General features: G+C 48.3%; 1 protein-coding gene across 1 annotated transcript in view; it reads right to left on the bottom strand.

Annotated features, from left to right (window-relative positions):
* LOC132402238 (EH domain-containing protein 2-like) overlaps positions 1–23,160 on the bottom strand; it is a 66,812-nt gene that overhangs the window by 15,014 nt on the left and 28,638 nt on the right. The window contains exon 3 of the mRNA XM_059985005.1: positions 16,019–16,431. Coding sequence (XP_059840988.1) covers positions 16,019–16,431 — 413 coding nt within the window. The remainder of the gene's footprint in view (positions 1–16,018; positions 16,432–23,160) is intronic.

Below are 23,160 nucleotides of genomic sequence, written 5' to 3'. Positions count from 1 at the left end.
CTCTTAACATACCTCCTCTCAATTTCAATACATGCCCTCCGGTATTAGACATTCCTACCCTGAGATTCTGGGATCTAGCTATGCAAACAGGGTGTTGCTTTTCCAACAACAGAGACCAGGCCTCAACAAGTTCCCCTGAGCAGGATGTGATCGAAGAGCCTTCACCATCCGGGCCACGCTCTCCACGCAAGTTCCCATGGAGAGGAGATTGCCTCTACTAAAAAGAAACATGTTCCCCAGTAACGGGATGCAATGAAAGAACATCACCATCCAAGCCTTATTCAAACTGCCACCATCAAGCAGGAGGTACAGGAACCTCAGGTCCCGCACCACCAGGTTCAGGAACAGTTATTACCCCACAACCATCAGGCTCCTGAACCAGTGTGGATAACTTCACTCACCACAATGAGCCTCAGGTCCCACACCATCAGGTTCAGGAACAGTTATTACCCCACAACCATCAGGCTCCTGAACCAGTGTGGATAACTTCACTCACCACAATGAGTCTCAGGTCCCACACCACCAGGTTCAGGAACAGTTATTACCCCACAACCATCAGGCTCCTGAACCAGTGTGGATAACTTCACTCACCACAATGAGCCTCAGGTCCCACACCACCAGGTTCAGGAACAGTTATTACCCCACAACCATCAGGCTCCTGAACCAGTGTGGATAACTTCACTCACCACAATGAGTCTCAGGTACCACACCACCAGGTTCAGGAACAGTTATTACCCCACAACCATCAGGCTCCTGAACCAGTGTGGATAACTTCACTCACCACAACTCTGAACTGATTCCACAACCTACAGACTCACTTTCAGAGACTCTACAACTCCTGTCCTCAATATTATTTATTTATATTATTTGCACTTTTTATCTCCTGTGGTGTATGGGGTGTCCAAGGAGAGGAAGCACCTCTGGGTGAAGGAGCTAGTCATGTCCATTCTGGGCAGCTCACTCACCTTCATTCCCCGCCAGACACTCAGCTCCTACCTGTGGCTCCAAGTAGCTGTTTTCATGCGACAGCAGCCACATCCCGGTACACCGCTACGACAGGTGGGCTAAACTAGGTGATGGTAGCTGGCGGGCCCCATACCCCGGTGAGATAGGGACATCCTGTCCTAGCATGTGAAGTCAGTGCCGGCAGACTGGCCGGATGAGATCTATGGTGAGATCCAACAGCCAGGAAGGCCGTCCTGCAACGCTCCGCGGAGAGCGAAGGGCCTGACGAGGCACAGAAGACATCATGGTCATCCACTGCAACCACTGGACCTGGATGTCTGAGGTCGAGAGAGTGGAACTGTCCCGGTGCAACGGTTTTTCCACTTTCAAAACTCCCCGCACAGGTTTTCTGTCATTGTCAGACATAATGGACAATCAACATAAATCTCCTTTTGCACATTGGCTGTTTGTCCAAAATCTATTATTGAAATTTTTCATGAATTTCATTGTATTTCCTTATTTTCCTGTAAATGCCTGCAAGAAAATGGATCTCAGGGTGGCACACAGTGACATAAATGTGCTAAGATAATAAATTTACTTTGATTTGGATTTTGGTCAGTCTATAGGATTCTCACCTCTGCACGGCTATCATCACAATCTCTGTGTTCACTCAAACAGAGATTGGTGTTATTTTGGTTTCTTAACATTACGAAGAGTCATAGAGTCACAGAGAAGTACAGGACAAAAACAGGCCCTTTGGCCCATCTAGTCCATGCCAAACTATTTAAACTGCCTACTCCCGTTGACCTACGCCGGGACCAGAGTCCTCCATACCCCTAACATCCACGTACCTACCCAAGCTTCTCTTAAATGTTGAAATTGAGCTCACATGCACCACTTACGCTGGCAGCTCATTCCACACCCTCAACAAATTCTGAATGAAAACATTCCCCTTCATGCTCCCCTTAAACTTTTCACCTTTCACCCCTAACCCATGACCGCTTGTCATTTCTCCCAACCTCAGTGAATTGAATTGATTTTATTACTTACATCCTTCATATACACCAGGAGTAAAAATCTTTACATTACATCTCCATCTAAATGTGCAACTTAAAGTAATTTATAATAAATTGTATATACAACAGGACAGTCAATATAACATAGAAATACAATTGTATCAGCATGAGTTAATCAGTCTGATGGCCTGGTGGAAGAAGCTGTCCCGGAGCCTGTTGATACTGGCTTTTATGCTGCAGTACCATTTCCCGGATGGTAACAGCTGGAAGAGTTTGTGGCTGGGGTGACTCGGGTCCCCAGTGATCCTTTGGGCCCTTTTTACACACCTGTCTTTGTAAATCTCCTGAATAGTGGGAAGTTCACATCTACATATGTGCTGGGCTGTCTGCACCACTCTCTGCAGGTTCCTGCGATTAAGGGAGGTACAGTTTGCCATACCAGGGAGTAACGCAGCCAGTCAGTTTGCTCTCAATCGTGCCCCTATAGAAAGTTCTTAGAATCTGGGAGCCCACACCAAACTTCTTTAACCGTCTGAGGTGAAAGAGGCGCTGTTGTGCCTTTTTCAACACACAGCTGGTGTGTACAGCCCATGTGAGATCCTTGGTGACGTTTATGCTGAGGAACTTAAAGCTGTTCATTCTCTCAACTCCAGATCCATGGATGTCAATAGGGCTAGCCTGTCTCCATTCCTCCTGAATTTCACAACCAGCTCCTTTGTTTTTGCGACAGCAGTGGAAATAGCCTGCTTGCATTTACCCTATCTATACCCCTCATAATGTTGTATACTTCCATATACCTGGCAAAAAATGTTCTAACTTATTCAATCTTTCCTTATGTACCAGAGCCCTCCATACCCCTAACATCCACATACCTACCCAAACTTCTCTTAAATGTTGAAATTGAGCTCACATGCACCACTTACGCTGACAGCTCATTCCACACCCTCAACAAACTCTGAATGAAAACATTCCCCTTCATGCTTATATACATGTACCATGTACCAAGATACAGTGAAAAAGTACAGGCCTGCAAGTAGATGAATCTCAGGGTTGTATATGGTGATACAGGCGTACTCAGATAACAAATTTACTTTGATCTTTCACTTTTTGACTTTATGACAATGTACTTTGTTTTAACATCCACCAGGCTCTGTAATCTTTTGGCAGGCAGTGCAATGAAGGAAGGTAATCTGGTAAAATAATTGCAAGGTTAAGTTCCAAATGAGGGGTTTCCATTACCCCAGATAATGATTTAACCAATCGCTCCCCGTGGACGATTGTCACAGGATGCCCGCGCAAAGGGGGAAAGGGAAGGGAAGAAACAATTGTTTCCAGTCACTGTTAGGGAGAACGGCTTCAGTATAAACTGCATCCTCCTCCCACAGCCTGGAGATTGCAGTCCATGAATAGAATGGAGGGTGGGGTCCCAGTTATATTAGGGAAAAAACAACGCCACTAGTTATACTCACAGATGCTGTGTTCTGATGAGAGAGAAAGAGAGAGAGGGAGGGAGAGGGAGGGGAGGGAGAGAGGGAGAGGGGAGAGGGGGAGAGAGGGGGAGTGGGGAGAGGAGAGGGAAGGGGAGGGAGAGGGAGAGGGAGAAGGGGAGGGAGAGGGAGAGAGGGGGAGAGGAGAGGGAAGGGGAGGGCGAGGGAGGGGGGGAGAGAGGGGAGAGGGGAGGGGGGAGTGGGGAGAGGAGAGGGAAGGGGAGGGAGAGGGAGAGGGAGAAGGGGAGGGAGAGGGAGAGAGGGGAGAGGGGGAGAGGAGAGGGAAGGGGAGGGCGAGGGAGGGGGGGAGAGAGAGAGAGGGGGGGGGGAGAGAGAGGTAGAGAGAAACCGACCGACCGACCTAACAATACCGTTGGTGAGTTTCCCAACCTTTATAAAGACAGAGATTGGCTTTCTTTGTGGCATTTTATGGGGTTTCTTGTTTTGTGGATGTCTGTGAAGAGTACAAGTTTCAGGCTGTTTACTGTATACACTCTCTGCTATTAAATGAACTTTTGAAACGGTACATCAACACATACAGTGAAACTCGTCCATTTGTCAAATCAAATCAGTGGGAACTGTGCTGGGCAGCCCACAGGTGCCACACGTTTCCATTGCCAACAATCCAGACCCTTACGGCTTCCGGATGTGGGAGGAAACTGGAGCACCTGCAGCAAACTCACACAGTCACGGGGAGAACGTACAAACTTCTTACAGACAGCGGCGGGAATTGAACCTCGATCAGCGATCGCTGGCTCTGTAAAGTGTTGCGCTACCCGCCACACGAATGTGTCATCCCACGCGCAGTCTAAGATAATTCCTCTTTGGTATAATTCCACATTGGCTCTACACAGCACTCTCGTTTCTATCCAGCACACTAACCAATCACTCTCAGGCTCGACTTCCCTCTAGTTCAAAGATTCAAAGTACATTTACTATCAAAGTCAACAACCCTGAGATTCATTCTCCCACAGACAGCCACAAAAAAAATACCATGGAACCCATTCAAAGGAAAAAATCAAACATCCAACATGCAAAAAAAAAAATCACACAAATGGAACAAAATGAGCGCATAACACACAGGATATTAAAGATCAAACCACAGAATCATTGAAACAGTCTAGTTTAGCGCTGTATCATCCATTGGCTGCAGTCCACCCCGATCAAAATCACACAAAATAGCAACAAAAAAGAGAGTAACCAGAAACACATCATAACGTGAACCATGCTGAGCAAAGATGCTGAGCATCTTCTTCCAGCAGCAATGAGTGAGAGGTAGAGGGGGAGAGAAGGAGAAAGGGAGAGAGGGGAGGGAGGAGAGAGAGAGGAGGGGGAGAGTGATGGAGGGAGGGGGAGTGTGAGGTAGAGAGAGGGAGAGGGAGAGGGGCAAGAGGGAGAGAGAAAGACAGAGAAAGGGAGAGAGAAGAAGGGGAGAGAGGGGTAAAGTAAGGGAGAGACAGGGTAGAGGGAGGGAGGGGGAGTGTGAGGTAGAGAGAGTGAGAGGGAGGGGGCAAGAGGGAGAGAGAAAGACAGAGAAAGGAAGAGAGAAGAGGAAAGAGAGGGGTAACCTGAGGGAGAGCGAGAAAGGCGGAGAGGGGTGAGAGGGAGACAGATGATCATGGGCTCACAGAGGCCACACACTGCCTTCCCAGTCTTGCTCTCAACCCTGCCAAATTTCCTCAAAGACAGCAAAAGTGCCAGATCACTCTGTCGGTCCAAAAGCACATTATCAAAATGTAAATTATGGGCTACAATTGAACACAGATTTTCTGTTGAATTATGTTTAAAAGAAGAAGGAGAAGAAGTAGGTTTGTAAACGGTCTGCACGATGCTGCCATAAGGCGCCTTGGTCGCTGGCTCTATCTTGCCCTTTCGACAAAGGAACAGCTTTTCTTTGTTCTGATGAGGTGAAACACTTCTGTTGAATTTCTCTGTTGCCCACCGTTGAAGAACATCACAGAACTGAGGTTCCCCATCCTGGGCACCAACCCTTCCCACACCTTGCTGGGATTCCTAAATTCTTCTCAAAGTGCAGGAAGCAAAAGCCAACAAATGGCCATAAACTCTTCTGTTCTAAATGAGAAGATAAACCGACAACGGTTGAGCTTCGGATCACAGTGTGGGTAAGCAATTGGTCGGCAGGTCAGTGTCACACTGCCGTGGGATGTTTCCAGCATCCTGTGGACCGGTGTGAAACACTTTTTTGAGGAGGAGAAGCTCAATGAAACCAACTGAACATTGAAAGGCCTAGACAGAGTGGATGTTACTTACAGTGGGAGAGTCTAGGGCCAGAGGGCACACCCTCATCCCTTTAGAACAGAGACGAGGAGGAATTTATTTGGCCAGACTGTGGCGAATCTGTGGAATTCATTGCCACAGGTGACCATGGAGGCCAAGTCAATGGGTATATTTAAACTGGAGGTTGATAGGTTCTTGATTAGTAAGGGTGTCAAAGGTTACAGGCAGAGAAGGCAGGAGAATGGGGCTGAGAGGGATAATAGATCAACCATGATGGAATGGCAGAGCAGATACACTGGGCCAAATGGCCTAATTCTGCTCCTATGACTTGTGGTCCAATCCAGCCAGAAAATGGGTCAAAATGGTCAAAAACCCACCGAGGAAACGGTGTTCCTCCCACCCCACGTACACCGAGTCCAGATTTAGGGTCTTGAGCTGAAGCACACCGACAGTCCCCCAGAGACGCTGCTCGGACCACTGAGGTCCTGCAGTAGATTCCAGCATCTGAAATCTCACGTCACCCATCACCCCTGTGCCCACTGACCATTACTGACCAAACCCCACTAACTCTCCAGTTAAGCACAGCATTGACTTTCAAATTCTTTATCTCACTCTCCAGTGTCTCTACAACTTCACCCCACCCTCACCCTGTTTGTTAGCAATGTACCTTGTGCAGGCTGCATTCTGCTATGCTCAGAGTCTCAGCGATGTGGTGTATGTAATACTCTGGCACTTTGGTAAATATATTGTTTGTTTAAGCATTCTCATTTGTTTAAGTAATTCATTATGGGTTCCATGTAAAAATACGTAAACTGCATACGTCATCAAGCTACCATCTCATACGCATGCGCCTCCTTTAAAGTAAAAACAATGTTAGGCACATTATTCCCAGCTCTGTGCATTTGATTAGTTTTATGTTTTGAAGTTACAAAACATAACAGTGGCAACGAGGAAGTTTTTAACAAACCCAAGATGACTACCGACATGCTGAAATGCAGCGAGACTTTCAAGTTAAAAAGAATGGTGGAGTTAGAAAAGCTGTGCAATATGCTCTCTTCACAAAGGGACAGACATAGTCCAATTTTTAAAAAAAGGCAGAAAACAAATTCATGGATTCATAGACAGTATTGGATGATAATACTCATTGATCTTAAAAAAAAAGCAGAAACGTCTCGCTACATCAGAAAGATAGATGTGTGCAATTGCACAAGAAGATAACTGAGCACTGATAATTGAGCAGTATTTTGAAGTAAATGATATAGCCAATGAGAAGCAAATTCCAGCTTTGCTGAGTGCAAGAAATGGAAGAGCTTACAACTTAGAAGTTTAACTGCTCCAACCAAACCAGCCGAAATGAGCTTTGTTGATATTCTGAAAGTAATGCAGGAACATTATTTAACCAGACCATTGATGATCGCAGAATGCTTTAGGTTTCATAAGCAGAAACAAAAGGAAGGGGAGTCAATTTCAGCATACATGGTTGAAATGAAGAAGTTGTCTGAGCATTGTCAGTTCAGTGATGGGCTTAATGGTACACTGAGAGATTGGTTAGTTTGTGGAATCTTACAAGATAGCATTAAGGTACACTCCTAACTGAAGCATAATTCACATATAATTCAGCAGTTGAAACAGCTGTATCAATGGAAACAGCAGACAAAGACACGATTGAGTTGTGGTCAAGAATGAAAGTGTAGTATCTAGTGGAGGCTGCCTGGCTGAACAAATTATGTTACCAATGCAGGTTTAAGGGCAAAACTTATGCAAAGTAGGACACATACAAAGAGCATGTCAGACAGACAAAAATAAGCAGACTGCCCAGGGAGGAGAAAAAGATTAAAAAACATATCAAGTTGCAGTTTCAAAAAGAGCACTATTCTGCATGCTTTTGCTGAAAAATCGGAAAATGATGAGATTGGCACAGGACTGAGTAGACTTGAGATTTACAGTGTGAAAACTAAGAGGGGACAAGTAATATGGTTTACACCAGAAGTGAATGGTAAATTAATTAAAATGGAATTGCATACTGGCCCAGTAGTTTCAGTCATTCACAAAATGAGTTAGAACAGCATTTCTGATACTGAACTGAAGCCTGCAGATATCCAGCTAAGAACTTATACTGGAGAAAAGATATCTAATGCAGGAATGACAGTGAAATACAACAGCCATTGGGCTTGTATGTGGTAAAAACAGGAGGGCCAGCATTATGGGGGTGTGATTGGCTGAGACAACTACAACTTGATTGGAGATCCATCCACCGTTTGCATGCCACATCCTCTACAATAGAGTCAACTGAAAGCTAATTAAGAAAGGTGCCACAACAGCGTCCTTTATACCATCCGTGATAAAGCAGCCAGTGAGCTGGATAACATGGAAGTTGAAGGAATTTTTTCCGAGGTTGAGTGGAGCCCGTGGGCAACACTACTGATTCCAGTGGCCAAAATTGGTTGGTTAGGATCTGTGGTGACCTTAAGGCCACCATCAGCCCAGTGATGAAAGTAGATCTATGCCCTCTGCCCAGGATAGAGGATATCTTGGTAAATCCTTCTGGAGAGAAACACTTCAGCTAAGTGGACTTAGCTGAGGACTACCTAATGATGGAGATGGAAGAAGAATCCAAAATATTTCCCATCATAAATACTCACAGAGGGTTTTATCGCTATAATAGGCTTATTTCTGGAGTAGCATCAGTACCTGCACTCTGGCAGAAAGCTATGGAGCAGGCACCTGTTACCCGGATGACATTATTGTTACTGGTAAAGATGACAACAAACATCTCCAAAACCTCAAGACAATATGGGCTAAGAGCACGATGCAACAAGTGTGAATTCTTCAAACCAAGCATCACTTACTGTGGTCACACCATTGACGCACAAGGTTGCTGAGAAAATTCAAGCAGTGGTGGATGCCCCAAGGCCAAAGGACATGTCACAGCTGCGATTCCTTTTAGGATTTGTCTAATACAGCCTGGCTACTGTGTTCCACCCCTTGAACTCAGTACCACAGATCATGACAATGGACACAGCAGTGTGAGGTGGCTTTCCAAAAGAAAAGGAAATGGGATGTTAGACACTATACTCACACATTCCGATTTACATCGTCCAGTGAAGCTTGCAGGTGAAGTCTCACTTTATGGTGTAGGTGCAGGCATGTCACTTGTTGTGAGTGATGGAAATGAATGCCTCACACTATTTCAATAATATTCCCTTACTGCTGCAGAGAATCACACACAGAATGACAGAGAGGCCTTGAGTCTGGTTTGGGGAGTAAAATATTTCAACCAGTACTTGTATGAGAGAGAGAGAGTTTACCCTCGTTACTGATCGTCAATCACTGGTGTCCACTTTCAGCCCACAGAAGGCTGTCCAGTGAGACTGCAGAGATGGGCTCCGTTTCTAGGACACAACTACAAGATTGAAATCAAGAGGAGAACTAATCATGGAGATGCTGATGGATTGTCCTGTTCACCCTGGGGAAAGGAAATACCTGAAAAATGTACAGAAATGGAGATTCTTCATGATGTATTCTCCCTAATGTGAATCCAAAGTCTCACTATTACAGTGGAGGTGATCCAAGGGGGAACCAGAGAGGAGCCCACTCTCTCTCAGGGCTACGTGGCCACCCAAATGGCTGGAATGTGCCTCAGAAACTTCAGTTTCCCATTTTTACCAGCACCAGGATGAACTTGCCCTTGATCAGGGCTGCCCTATGTGGGGATTGAGAGTTGTTGTACCATCCAAACTGAGAGCTAAAGCGTTGGAGGAGTTACTGGTCATCTAGGTGTGGTCAAAATGGAAGCATTGGCTTGAAGCTTTGTTGGATGGCCTGGGTTGGATCAGCAGATCGAGTGGCTTGCTGTGCACTGTTCGGGATGCCAACACTTCCAGAAGAAAGGTGGCCAGAGCTGTCAGAACCACTTCCTGCAGACCCACAGTCAACTCCTACAACCACCACGGAGGAAGCTCCAGAACATGGGATTACTACATGACCATTAGTCCTTCCCGCCAAGCAGAGTTACCACACCCCCTCATTCCCACAACACCCCTCCGCTCCACATCAGGAAAAACCAGAAAAGTAAGAAATCCTCCATAGCGATTAAAACTTTGTGACTGAATGAGACAATTTAAAATTTACTAGGTTGTGGATATGTGTGTGCAAGTGTGTGTGTCTGTCTGTCTGTCTGTCCATTCATAAGTTGCAATGCTTCTATATTGAGATGGAGTTTATAGCTAAGCAGGGAGCGTAGTATATTTAATATTTCAGTGATATTTGAGTAATATTATAAGAATACTGTTTGAGTTTGTTATAACTTGTTATGGGTTATATCATATAACTTACATGTAAAAGTAAGTAAATGGCCTACGTCATTACGCCACAACATCTTTGCGCATTTTTGCTAAAGTAAAGACAAAACGAAGACGTGAAAGTGAGAGAGGTAGAGAGAGGAAAAGAGAGAGGGGAAAGAGAGATAGAAACATAGAAATGCAGAAAACCTACAGCACAATACAGGCCCTTCACCCACAAAGCTGTGCTGAACATGTCCTTACCTTAGAACTACCTAGGCTTACCCATAACCCTCTATTTTTCTAAGCTCCATGTATCCATCCAGGAGTCTCTTACAAGACCCTCTCGTATCCGCTTCCACCACCACCGTCACCGGCAGCCCATTCCACGCCCTCACCACTCCCTGCGTAAAAAACTTACCCCTGACATCTCCTCTGTACCTACTTCCAAGCACCTTAAAACTGTGCTCTCTCATGCTAGTCATTTCAGCCCTGGGGAAAAGCCTCTGACTATCCACATGATCAATGCCTCTCATCATCTTATACACCTCTATCAGGTCACCTCTCACCCTCTGTCGCTCCAAGGAGAAAAGGCCAAGTTCACTCAACCTATTCTCATAAGGCATGCTTCCCAATCCAGGCAACATCCTTGTAAATCTCCTCTGCACCCTTTCTATGGCTTCCACCTCCTTCCTGTAGTAGGTAAATAGAAAGAAGGATGGAGAGTGAGAGGGAAAGAAAGCGGGGAGGGGGAGGGAGAGGGGGAAGGGGAAGAGAGAAAGAGAGGGGAAAGGGGGAGAGAAGTGGAGATGAGAGGGAGAGAGGGGAAAGAAAGGGTAGAGAGAGAGGTAGATGGAGAGAGATAGGGAGGGGGAAAAGAGAGAGTAAAGAGATGGAGGGAGGGAAATTAACAAGTAGGTGGGTAGATGACAGATTGATAGCAAGATAGATGGTAATTTAGATAGATAAATAGTGAGATAGATAAGAGGAAATGAGCTGATAGCAGAAGTGGTGGGTGCAGATTTGATTTCAGTATTTGAGAGAAGTTTGGATCGGTACGTGGAAGAGAGGGGTCCGGGTGCAGTTCGATGGGAGCAGGCAGGATAAGAGTTCGGCACCAACTTGATGGATCAAAAGGCCTGTTTCTGTGCTGTAGTGTTCTATGACACTAAGACAGAAAAGGACAGGCAGAGAGATAGAGGGAGATAAAGAGAAATGGAGTGATACAGGAAGAGCTGTAGGTACAGACAGCGAAATGACAGACATATACAGGGGGGTAGAAAGAGAGTAAAATATTCCGTGAGAGGCGTACAGAGAGAGAGAACTGAGAGTGTCAGTGTGTGCATTCGAAGATCAGAATCAGGTTTATTATCATTGGCAAGTGACATGAAAGATGTGTAAACACTGGGTGAACAGATCCTACAAGCCCCTTCCTTGGGGTGTCTTCACGAACAGTCATTAACTGAAAGATGGAGGAGCCTTGAGTGGGCATGCCTGCACCGACCTACCGATTTAGGTTGGGTGGGTTGAAAATGGAAAAGGATATCAAATTTCATCCAAGTTCCTTGAAAACTATTTTTAAAAGGAACCCATAAGCACGATTCCCTTGGTAACACCGTTCAAGCTGAATAAACAAGATTTCAGCAGGAGTTGCTTAGAATCTTGTCTCAACCTTATCCAAACATCGGGATGTGCCATTGCTTGCTGCTGATTGTGTCTTGGAGAGTAATACCTAACCAGTATCTCCTCATCTGAGAGGGTTCCAGAGGATTAAAACAATAATGCATCAGATACTGCGAGACAGATCCCACTGTTCAGCACAAATAAACATGCCCTTATCGTGATAAAGATATGTTTGTGTTGGCCCAGTGGAGAACCCGCTGTAGGCAGCATCCTCACTATTTATGGCCGCGTCCACGCAGTCCATGTGTCACGGAAAACAGGAGAGGGCTGGGAGGTGGAGGGGAAGCAGGTGCTCTGCGTCGCTAGTTGATAGGTGGATGGCATTGAGGCAGCATCACACCGTACCTCAGTACCTCCCTCTGTCCTGCCCTTCTTTTACAAACTATACAGGTTATTTACACAAAAATGCACAAAATAGAATCATTCGGTATTTACAAGACAGTGAACAAATCCAAATTAAAATAGATCACTGTTGTCTATAAAACAATCAATTCCTTTGCGGGGGGGGGGGGCCATCATTCCCAGAAATCCTCCACCGTACCCACGCGCCCTCTCCAAGGACAGCCGGGCACGATCGTATCCTCAGAAAAGGAGCAGGCAGTCGGACCGGACAGCACCCTCCACTTTCCAGCACCCAGACCCGTGAATGTCCATCTTGTCCAGGCCCAGGGGTAAGCCCACCAGGAAATCCTCCTCGCGATCTGCCCCGTTCCGTACTGGGTGCCCATAGATGAGGAGCGCAGGGCTGAAGTGCAACCAGAAGCTGAGCAGCAGCCCCTTCAGAAACTCAGACAGGGGCTGCAACCTCTCACACTCCGTAAACACCTGGTACACTGACTCCGCCCGGCCACAGAATGGACAGCTGGACGGGGTGTCGGTGAACATGCTCAAAAACCTGTTGTATGGTACCGTCCGATGCAACGCCTTCCTCCCCAGATCCCCGATGTACAGGGGAGGGGCCCCTGCATAAAGAGATTTCCACTGGGGACCTCCTCCACTGACACAGACCGTCAAGGTGAGTCCGGTCGGCAGACGGAGGTGAGGAAGCGAAGGTTGAGCAGGAGCGGCCTGGACAAGAAAGGCTTCAGAGGGTCATGGAACGGTATGGTGGCATCCCCGTGAGACGGCTCTCGTTACGTAGGACCCTCTCCCACGTGGTCTCCTGAGGCCTGGTAAAAGCGAGGCAGCTCCCTCCAAGTGGCTTGGCCGATGCCGTCCGCTGGAAACTGCGTAACCTCCTACGGAAACAGTGCATCACCAGCCTCGGAGGGTGTTCACAGGACCGGTATCTCTGCAGGGTCCTGAGGCAGAGAGCCCCAGCTGGGTGCAACACACACCAGGACTGACCACCCTCTGCGATCGGAACACTCAGGACTGCTGCAGAGACCCAGTCCCTCCTGTTGCCCCAGAAGTCGTCCACCAGCCTCCTCTGAATCCTGGATACAACCACCGTGGTGGGACCAATGCGGTCAGCCAGTACCACACCAAGGGGGTGACCAGCTGATTTATCACTAATGCCCTCCCCGATACGAGACCTCATGAAGGAGGCCTGACGAGTGTCCCAGCCGGGCAGAGATCTTCATCTCCAAATCCTGCCAGTTCACCAGCCAGGCCTCCCCCGTCGAGCTCAGGTAGACCCCCAAGTAGAGGAGGTGTGTGGTGTTCCACGCAAATGGCCTCAACCCCTCCAGTAGGGATCCACCTGCCTCTGACCCACCGAGGCCCGCACACTTCTCCCAGTAGACCCTTGTGGAGGACGCAGCCGAGAAGATCCGCTGGCAGTCTCACATCCTCCGGAAGTCATCCGGGTCGGTGATGATGAGGAGGATGTCATCGGCGTACGTCGACAGGACGATCTCCGTGTCTGGTTTGCATAGAAGCAAACCCGTTAACCTCTTATGGAGAAGGCAGAAGGGTAGCTCCTCGCAAACCGAGCACAACTGCCCTGACAGGGGGATCCCCCCTCCCACAGCACAAGGACCCAATGACCTTAACTAGGCCCTCCACTGCAGTCCGGCCTGGGGCCAAGCGTTTGTAAAGCCCCAGAAAGGTCCACCCTGACAAACACTGTCTCTTGGTCGAGAGAGAGAAAAGTGGAACCACTTGAGCCAGCACAAACCCGGAACCGGCCGTCCTCCAGCAGCCTTTTGTTGAAATGGCGGTACGCGGACCCCACCCGTGCGGGCAGCACATTCAGCTCCACCCACACCAGGCGGTGGTTCGAGATCGCAACCGGCCACATGGAGTCAGCCGATTGAAGTAGGCACAGTGTGGTGAAACTACATATACCTGTCTGGACACACCCCCCCCAGCTGACGGCTCCTGTGGCTCCTCCCACGGACCCCGGTATAAAGGCGATTGGGGACTCCGCCCCGGCCTCAGTCTCCAGGATGCAGTGTGGTGGTCATTTGCTGCTTGTTCTTTCTTCCAGCCAATAAAAGCCTATATCTCGCCTCACGTCTCAGAGAGTTATTGATGGTGCATCAGGTTTCTTGTTCTGTGGATGTCTGTGAAGAGTACGAGTTTCGGGTAGTTACCGACTGAAGTAGGAACGGTACACTGTACAGTGTTCTTTAAAGTCAGCAACTTGAACGGGTGGTCCTCTTCGTCAGCCGTAACTCCCAACCCCGCGGCCTCCACATATGACAGTGGCGTGGACATCTGGGAGTTGCACCCGTCATGAAGCAGTTCGAACTGAAGATTCAAACACTGCCGCTGGGATACTGCACAGTCCACACCCAGGGGAACACCAGCACACAGTCAAAGAGAAACAGTTCAGAGACGGGACTGGAGGGGAAAGGGAAGTCCGTGCGGTGTTAAAAACCTCACACCACCCATGCCACTGCACACAATGGTGCCACCTCCCCGAGCCAGTGTTTCTCTGACTGCTCCAAAGTCCTCACCCAGTTGCCCAGGGCTAGGAACTTCCAACAGGTGGGGTTTTCCATTATTACAATCAGAATAAATCCATTAGACTCAAAATCTGGCAACCCACTGCTCAGCACCAAAAAAACCTTCACCAAACAGGATCCTTCCAGGAAAGGAAACTGCTTCAGTCTGCTGCCGAGATGATATTCCACACTCCCAAAGTCCCCTGCTGTCTCCAAGATCACTCTTTGCGATTTTGCAGCAACCTTTCAACTTTAGGAGAGAGAGCTCCCACAGTGTGACCCTCCCACAGTACCACCCCTCCCTCAGTACCACCCCTCCACAGTGTGACCCTCCCTCAGTACCACCCCTCCCACAGTGTGACCCTCCCTTACTACCACCCCTCCACAGTGTGACTCTCCCTCACTACCACCCCTCCCTCAGTACCACCCCTCCCACTGTGACTCTCCCTCATTACCACCCCTCCCTCAGTACCACCCCTCCCACAGTGTGACCCTCCCTCACTACCACCCACAGTGTGACCCTCCCTCACTACCACCCCTCCCTCAGTACCACCCCTCCCACTGTGTGACCCTCCCTCACTACCACCCCTCCCACAGTGTGACCCTCCCTCACTACCATCCCCCTGCAGTGTGACCCTCCTTCGGTACCACCCCTCCACAGTGTGACCCTCCCTCAGTGTGACCCTCCCTCACTACCACCCCTCCCTCATTACCACCCCTCCCACTGTGTGACCCTCACTACCATCCCCCCGCAGTGTGACCCTCCCTTACTACCACCCCTCCACAGTGTGACCCTCCCTCACTACCCTCCCTCAGTACCACCCCTCCCACTGTGTGACTCTCCCTCACTACCACCCCTCCCTCAGTACCACCCCTCCCACAGTGTGACCCTCCCTCAGTACCACCCCTCCCACTGTGTGACCCTCACTCACTACCACCCCTCCCACAGTGTGACCCTCCCTCAGTACCACCCCTCCACAGTGTGACCCTCCCTCACTACCATCCTCCCGCAGTGTGACCCTCCTTCGGTACCACCCCTCCACAGTGTGACCCTCCCTCACTACCATCCCCCCACAGTGTGACCCTCCCTCTGTACCACCCCTCCCAGTGTGACCCTCCCTCAGTACCACCCCTCCCTCACTACCACCCCTCCAACAGCGTGACTCTCCCTCAGTACCACCCCTCCCACAGTGTGAGCCTCCCTCACTTCCACCCCTACAACAGTGTGACCCTCCCTCGGTACCACCCCTCCCACAGTGTGACCCTCCCTCACAACCACCCCTCCAACAGTGTGACCCTCCCTCACTACCACCCCTCCCACAGTGTGACTCTCCCTCAGTACCACCCCTCCAACAGCGTGACACTCCCTCGGTACCACCCCTCCCACAGTGACCCTCCCTCAGTACCACCCCTCCCACAGTGTGACCCTGCCTCAGGCCCTCCCTCCTCCCCTCCAGGCCTGGGTCACAGTAACTTACCCTCACAAGCCTTGCCCTCTTCACCAGATCATTGAGCTTCCTCAGGGCCGCGTTCCTAGGCAGGTTCTGGAGATCCTGGAAGAGGTCCTGTTCCTCCAGCTCAAAGAGCTTCCGGTTGTCAGAAATGAGGAGTGGCTCGGACCAGAAGGAGCCGATGTAGACCCGGAGGACCTCGGGGGTGTTGATGACCTTACCGAGGGACCACATGAGAGCCCCGTAGACCCTCATCAGCTGCTGGGTGTCCACTTGGTCGGCCTTGTTCAGCACCACCCGGATCTTGTCCTCATTGCCCTTCAGAGCCCGGATTGCCTCCGAGAACTCATCCGAGATCTCCAGCTTGTGGGCGTCGAAGAGGAGAATGATGCGGTCTACTCGCTCAGCAAACCACTGCAGAACGGCTGGGTAATCGTAACCTGGAACGCAAGGAGGAATGTTTCAGAGGGAGCCATGCACAGGACGGGGTCTGCCCCGGAGTTCAGAGACCGAGCAAACCTGGAGAGCCCCCAGAGCCCGTCACATTGGGTGGATGTTCTGGGATGCAGGTTGGCTAGGCAAGGCTTCCTAAAGTAGGTCTTAGCCCAAGACGGTTTATTCCCCTCTAGAAATGCTGCCTGACCTGTTCAGTTCCTCCACCAATTTTTGTGTGTTGCTGAGGTTTAGAAACTTATGAACCACATGCTTTATTGAAAGTGGTGGTTTTGATAGGTTCTTGACTAGTCAGGCTTGTGGGGTGGATGCAGGAGAACGGGGTTGAGAGGGATAGTAAATCAGTCATGATGGAATGGCAGAGCAGACTCGATGGGCTGAATAGCCTGATTCTGCTCCTGTGTCTTATTTATATTTGCATTTGCACAGTTTGTTGTCTTCCGCACTCTGGTTGATCTTTCACTGATCCTCGAGTTACTATTCTACAGATTCACTGAGTATGCCCACAGGAAAATGAATCTCAGGGTTGTATGTGGTGACATATACTACACTCTGATAATAAAATCTACTTTGAACTGTAATGATCTTATGTGACTGGCCAGCACGGCGATGTTATTTGGAAATGGTGTACAGAAGATGCTGAAGAGTCCAGAGTCACACACGCAAAATGCTCAGCAGGTCAGGCAGCACCTGTGGAGAGGAATAAACAGTTCCTGATTCGGGACGAGACCCAACATCATTCTTCATCCTATTGCCCGGTTTGTGTGTGTCGCTCTGGATTTCCAGCATCTATAGAATCTCGTGTCTCATTCCTAATAACCTGTCCAGCATCCGAATCTGCACACTTTCCACCACCACCTGCCCCCACTGATTCAACCCTTCACCTACCCACCAGGGGCATTCTACAGTAGCTAAACCACAAGTCTCCGAGATGTGGGAAGGAAAGTGGGTCACTTGGGGGGGAGGAAAACCAACGTGATCACAGGCAGAACACGCAAACTCCACACAGACAGTGCTGTGTGATTTGTGGGGCAGCACTGAGCAGACCAGGTTATTGGCAATTACTCGGAAGATGGGATTGGACGTCAATTCGGAAACTCAGTGAAAAGTCATGGTGCAAGCGAACACGCAACGTGCAGGGCAATTCCTAGACGAGTGGGTTTTCTGTGAACAATTCTGCAAACAGACGTGTAGACCTTGATCCTATTTATGAGCTGATGCGGGCAAAATTCCAGATCACGGTGCAAGAAATTTGCCACACAGCCACGAGATTTCCTCCCCACATCACAATGGAGTTTCTGACGTGATATCCAATCAGCCGACTGATACGTATATAAAGGCCAAGCATTTGGAGGACACATCACAATCAACAGCGCGCTGTCAATGTCTTCCCACATGGCGATGAAACATTAGCAATTGCCAAGAGCGGAGAACAACTCAACTCAGACTAGGTTATGCTGAGGTCAGGGGTCAATACTGAGTGGCTCCGCACCCCGTGGCAGCTGTGAAATGTGTTGACGGAGATGCAAAGAGCACTATGGAAACACAGATCCTTCCGGTCTTTCCTCAGCTACATCCTGGTCTGGAGACGGCTCAGGAGGCTGCCCGCAGAGCTCCAGAGTGAAGAATCTGAGTCCCAGGCAGCCACACTCAGCTGTGTCCAGGAACCTCTCCCTCTTCGCTCAGAGTTCAAACCGATTTCACTGTCACAATACACACCACATACAACCCGCAGATTCCTTTTCTTGCAGGAAAGTAAAGAAATACAACAGAATTTATGAAAATATGTAAACAACAAAGACTGACAAACAACCAATGTGAAAAATAAGACCATATTTTAAAATATTAAATAAACAACACTGAGAATTTGAGTTGCGAAATCCTTGAAAGTGAGTCCGTCGATTGTGGAATCAATTCAGAGTTGTGGTGAGCGAAGTTATCCACACCGGTTCAGGAGCCTGATGGTTGTGGGGTAATAACTGTTCCTGAACCTGGTGGTGTGGGACCTGAGGCTCATTGTGGTGAGTGAAGTTACCCACACTGGTTCAGGAGCCTGATGGTTGTGGGGTGATAACTGTTCCCGAACCTGGTGGTGTGGGACCTGAGGCTCATTGTGGTGAGCGAAGTTATCCACACCGGTTCAGGAGCCTGATGGTTGTGGGGTAATAACTGTTCCTGAACCTGGTGGTGTGGGTCCTGAGGCTCATTGTGGTGAGTGAAGTTATCCACACTGGTTCAGGAGCCTGATGGTTGTGGGGTAATAACTGTTCCTGAACCTGGTGGTGTGGGACCTGAGGCTCATTGTGCTGAGCGAAGTTATCCACACCGGTTCAGGAGCCTGATGGTTGTGGGGTAATAACTGTTCCTCAACCTGGTAGTGTGGGTCCTGAGGCTCATTGTGGTGAGTGAAGTTATCCACACCGGTTCAGGAGCCTGATGGTTGTGGGGTAATAACTGTTCCTGAACCAGGTAGTGTGGGAGCTGAGACTCATTGTGGTGAGTGAAGTAATCCACACTGGTTCAGGAGCCTGATGGTTGTGGGGTAATAACTGTTCCTGAACCTGGTGGTGTGGGACCTGAGGCTCATTGTGGTGAGTGAAGTTATCCACACTGGTTCAGGAGCCTGATGGTTGAGGGGTGATAACTGTTCCTGAACCTGGTGGTGTGGGACCTGAGGCTCATTGTGGTGAGTGAAGTTATCCACACTGGTTCAGTAGTCTGACGGTTGTGGGGTTGTAATAACTGTTCCTGAACCTGGTGGTGTGGGACCTCCTGCCCAATGGAAGCACCGAAAGGAGAGCATGGCCTAGAATGTGGGGGGTCTCTGATGATGGGTGCTGCTTTCTCCTGTCAGCGCTCCATGTAGACGTGATTAATGGTGGAGGGGGCTTTGCCTGCGTTGGACTGGGCCGTACCTACCACTGCTCTGTTCCTGGACGTTGGTGTTTCCATACCAGTCCATGACACAGCCAGTCAGGATATGCTCCACTGTGCATTATTGAACTGTGTCAAAGTGCCCTGGCAAGGAGTCAAACACACAGCAGCAGAATGTTCCTTAAAAGGCAGTAAGCTTCGAGCAGATGCGCTGAATGAGCGGTTGGGGAGCTCAGTTTGACGGATGAGGCCATTAACCCTCAGGTGCCCAGCATGGTGTCGATGGGCTTACTGGTCCCCTTCGACCTCCACACGTCAGCTGAGCCAGGACAAGGGCAGGACTGGATCCAAGTAGCCACCCGAGGAAATGATGGGCAGTGGCTCAACATCAAACCTACTGGAATGTTCCGCCTTGCGATGATGACAACAAGCTCCTGCATTCATAAAGCGCCTTGAGCGAAGTAATCGATCCAGGGTCAGTTCAAAGCAGCAGACAGGAACTGAGCCCCCATCACCCAAGAAGGTGCAGGCGTCAGAAGGAGCAGAATTAGGTCATTCCATCCTGGCTGATTATCATCCCTCTCAACACCATTCCCCTGCCTTCTCTCTGTACCTTTCGATGTCCTGACTAATCAAGAACCTATCTACATCAGCTTTGACTCTACCCAATGACTTGGCTTCTACAGTCATCTGTGGCAGATTCACCACTCTCTCTCTTCCAAAGGGGCACCTCTGGAGTGGGTCAGCAACTTTAAATTCCCAAGTGTTATTCCAATGACAAAGCAGGGCAGCATCTCTACTTCCTTAGGGATTTGCTGAGATTTGGCATGACGTTTAAAACTCTGTAGATGCACAGTGGAGAGTAGATTGACTGACTGCATCATGGCCTGGTATGGAAACACCAATGCCCTTGAACGGGAAGCCCTACAAAAGGTAACAGATACGACGCAGTCCATCACGGGTAATGCCCTTCCAACCATTGAGCACATCTACACGAAGCAGTGTCGCAGGAAAGCAGCACCCATCATCAGGAACCTTCACCACGCAGGCCATGCTGTTATCCTGTTGCTGCCATCGGGAAGGAGGTACAGGAGCCTCAGGTCCCACACCACCAGGTTCAGGAACAGTTATTACCCCACAACCATCAGGCTCCTGAACCAGTGTGGATAACTTCACTCACCACAATCAGCCTCAGGTCCCACACCACCAGGTTCAGGAACAGTTATAACCCCACAACCATCAGGCTCCTGAACCAGTGTGGATAACTTCACTCACCACAATGAGCCTCAGGTTCCACACCACCAGGTTCAGGAACAGTTACTACCCCACAACCATCAGGCTCCTGAACCAGTGTGGATAACTTCACTCACCACAATGAGCCTCAGGTCCCACACCACCAGGTTCAGGAACAGTTATTACCCCACAACCATCAGGCTCCTGAACCAGTGTGGATAACTTCACTCACCACAATGAGCCTCAGATCCCACACCACCAGGTTCAGGAACAGTTATTACCCCACAACCATCTGGCTCCTGAAACAGTGTGGATAACTTCACTCACCACAATGAGCCTCAGGTCCCACACCACCAGGTTCAGGAACAGTTATCACCCCTCAACCATCAGGCTCCTGAACCAGTGTGGATAACTTCACTCACCACAATGAGCCTCAGATCCCACACCATCACGTTCAGGAACAGTTATTACCCCACAACCATCAGGCTCCTGAACCAGTGTGGATAACTTCACTCACCACAATCAGCCTCAGGTCTCACACCACCAGGTTCAGGAACAGTTACTACCCCACAACCATCAGGCTCCTGAACCAGTGTGGATAACTTCACTCACCACAATGAGCCTCAGGTCCCACACCACCAGGTTCAGGAACAGTTATTACCCCACAACCATCAGGCTCCTGAACCAGTGTGGATAACTTCACTCACCACAATGAGCCTCAGATCCCACACCACCAGGTTCAGGAACAGTTATTACCCCACAACCATCTGGCTCCTGAAACAGTGTGGATAACTTCACTCACCACAATGAGCCTCAGTTCCCACATCACCAGGGTCGGGAACAGTTATTACCCCACAACCATCAGGCTCCTGAAACAGTGTGGATAACTTCACTCACCACAATGAGCCTCAGGTCCCACACCACCAGGTTCAGGAACAGTTATTACCCCACAACCATCAGGCTCCTGAACCAGTGTGGATAACTTCACTCACCACAATGAGCCTCAGGTCCCACACCACCAGGTTCAGGAACAGTTATTACCCCACAACCATCAGGCTCCTGAACCAAAGGCAAAGGCAACTTCACTTGCCCTATCCCTGAACTGGTCCCACAACCAATGGACTCACTGCCAAGGAGTCTTCACCTCATGGTCTTGATATTTATTGCTGATTTATTAATTGTTATTACTTTCTTTCTGTCTGTTTTCTTTTGCTCACTGGATGAACACCCTCGTTGGGCAGTTCTTCACTGATCCTTGCTATGGTTATTTTACCATGGGCTTACTGCCCGCAGGAAAATGTATCTCAAGGTTGTAAATGGTGACATACTTGTTCTTTGATAATAAAATTTACTTTGAACTCTTCTCTGAGGCTATGTCCTCTGGTCCTACCCCCTATCCCCCACTATAGGAAACATACACTCTATTGAGGCCTTTCAATGAGATCCCCCCAATTCTTCTAAACTCCAGTGAGTACAGGATCAGAGGCATCAAACACTCCTTGTATGTTCCGATATACGGCACTATGCAAGAGTCTTAGGCAGATTATATAAAGAGAGAGGGAGGAGAGAAGAATTCCCTAAATGTAAATTCACAAAACGCTTATACCACATCTTCATCAAGCTTTCACTGATTCTACATCTTCTGGGAACCTTCCTAAAACTTTTTATGAAGCACTAATTTCATTGATTACAAAAAAAGGGAAAGACCCACTGGAATGTGTATCCTATAGACCTATTTCTTTACTAAATGTAGATTTTAACATCCTCTCTAAGATTCTAGCAACTAGGCTTGAGAGTATCTTGCCTAATGTTATCTCAAACGATCAAACAGGATTTATTAAAAATAGGTACTCACATTTTAATATTCAAAGATTATTAAATATCATTTAATCCCCCTCAACCAAAGAATCTGAATGTATTGTATCTCTGGATGCAGAGAAAGCCTTTGATAGGGTGGAGTGGCCTTATCTATTTCAGGTTTTGAAGAGGTTCAATTTTGGTCCAGGATTTATCTCCTGGATTAAATTGATTTATCATGCCCCGGTAGCTGCGGTTCTCACTAATAACCAAAAGTCTCCTTACTTTAGATTATATAGAGGTGCCTGTCAGGGCTGTCCCCTTAGCCCTTTATTATTTAATTTGGCTTAAGAACCACTTGCTATTGCTCTTAGGGATTCTAATTCTGTGCAGGGTATTAAGAGAGGGGATAAATTACATAAAGTTTTGTTATACGCGGATGATTTATTAGTTTACATTTCTAAACTAATAATTTAGTTTCTACATTACAATCCTAAGAAATCTATTTCTTCTATGTTATCTATATTTATGAAATTTGGTACTTTTTCTGGATATAAACTTAATTAACATAAAAGTGAATTATTTCCTATTAATAATTATTTTGATTATTATGGTCAAATACCTTTTAGTATTGCCAAAAACCATTTTACTTACGGTATCAAAATTTCAAAAAATTTTAAAGACCTATATAGGTATAATTTCTTCCCTTTAGTTGAATATACTCAACAGGTGCTTTCCAAATGGTCACCTCTGTCGATGTCATTGATAGGTTGAATAAATGCTATAAAAATGGTTATTCTACCAAAATTTTT

The sequence above is a fragment of the Hypanus sabinus genome, chromosome 11 (assembly GCF_030144855.1).
Source record: "Hypanus sabinus isolate sHypSab1 chromosome 11, sHypSab1.hap1, whole genome shotgun sequence".
Classification (NCBI taxonomy): domain Eukaryota; kingdom Metazoa; phylum Chordata; class Chondrichthyes; order Myliobatiformes; family Dasyatidae; genus Hypanus; species Hypanus sabinus.
This window is presented reverse-complemented; position numbering and strand designations above follow the sequence as displayed.